Source organism: Eimeria mitis, genomic scaffold (assembly GCF_000499745.2).
Source record: "Eimeria mitis Houghton genomic scaffold, Emh_scaff3417, whole genome shotgun sequence".
Taxonomy (NCBI): domain Eukaryota; phylum Apicomplexa; class Conoidasida; order Eucoccidiorida; family Eimeriidae; genus Eimeria; species Eimeria mitis.
This window is the reverse complement of record NW_013571760.1, coordinates 4,765-5,198: the sequence shown is the minus strand read 5'-3', so window position 1 is coordinate 5,198 and position 434 is coordinate 4,765. Positions and strand designations below refer to the sequence as shown.

The window sequence follows — 434 nt, the reverse complement described above, 5'->3', positions numbered from 1 at the left end:
CTGCTGCTGCTGCTGCTGCTGCTGCTCAGCAGCAGCAGCAGCAGCACCTGCAGCACCAGCAGCGGCTGCAGCTGCAGCAGCAGCATCTGCAGCAGCAGCATCATCTACAGCACCACCGGCAGCTACAGCAGCTGCAACAGCAGCAGCTGCAGCAGCAGCAGCTGCAGCAACAGCAGCTGCAGCAGCAACAGCTGCAGCAACAACAGCTGCAGCAGCAGCAGCTGCAGCAGCAGCCTGACTACGGGGTTCATGCTTTTGCTGCACATCCCGTTGGTTATGTAGATCCACAGCAGCAGCAGCAGCAGCAGCAGCAGCAGCAGCAGTCGCAGCGTTCAGCTGCTGCTCGTCCTGCTGGAGCTTGACGATAGAGCAGCAGCCGCTCCTCGTAGCTAGCTAGCTAGCTAGCTAGCTGGCTAGCTAGCTAGCTAGCTAGC

General features: G+C 60.6%; 1 protein-coding gene across 1 annotated transcript in view; it reads left to right on the top strand.

Moving 5' to 3' along the window:
• The window catches only part of EMH_0065800 (uncharacterized protein), a gene marked incomplete at both ends in the record, with an annotated part of 1,967 nt that extends 1,605 nt beyond the window's left edge, over nt 1–362 (top strand). The window contains one exon of the mRNA XM_013498437.1: nt 30–362. Within this exon, the coding sequence (XP_013353891.1) occupies nt 30–362 (333 nt within the window). The remainder of the gene's footprint in view (nt 1–29) is intronic.
• Nucleotides 363–434: the final 72 nt, after the last annotated feature.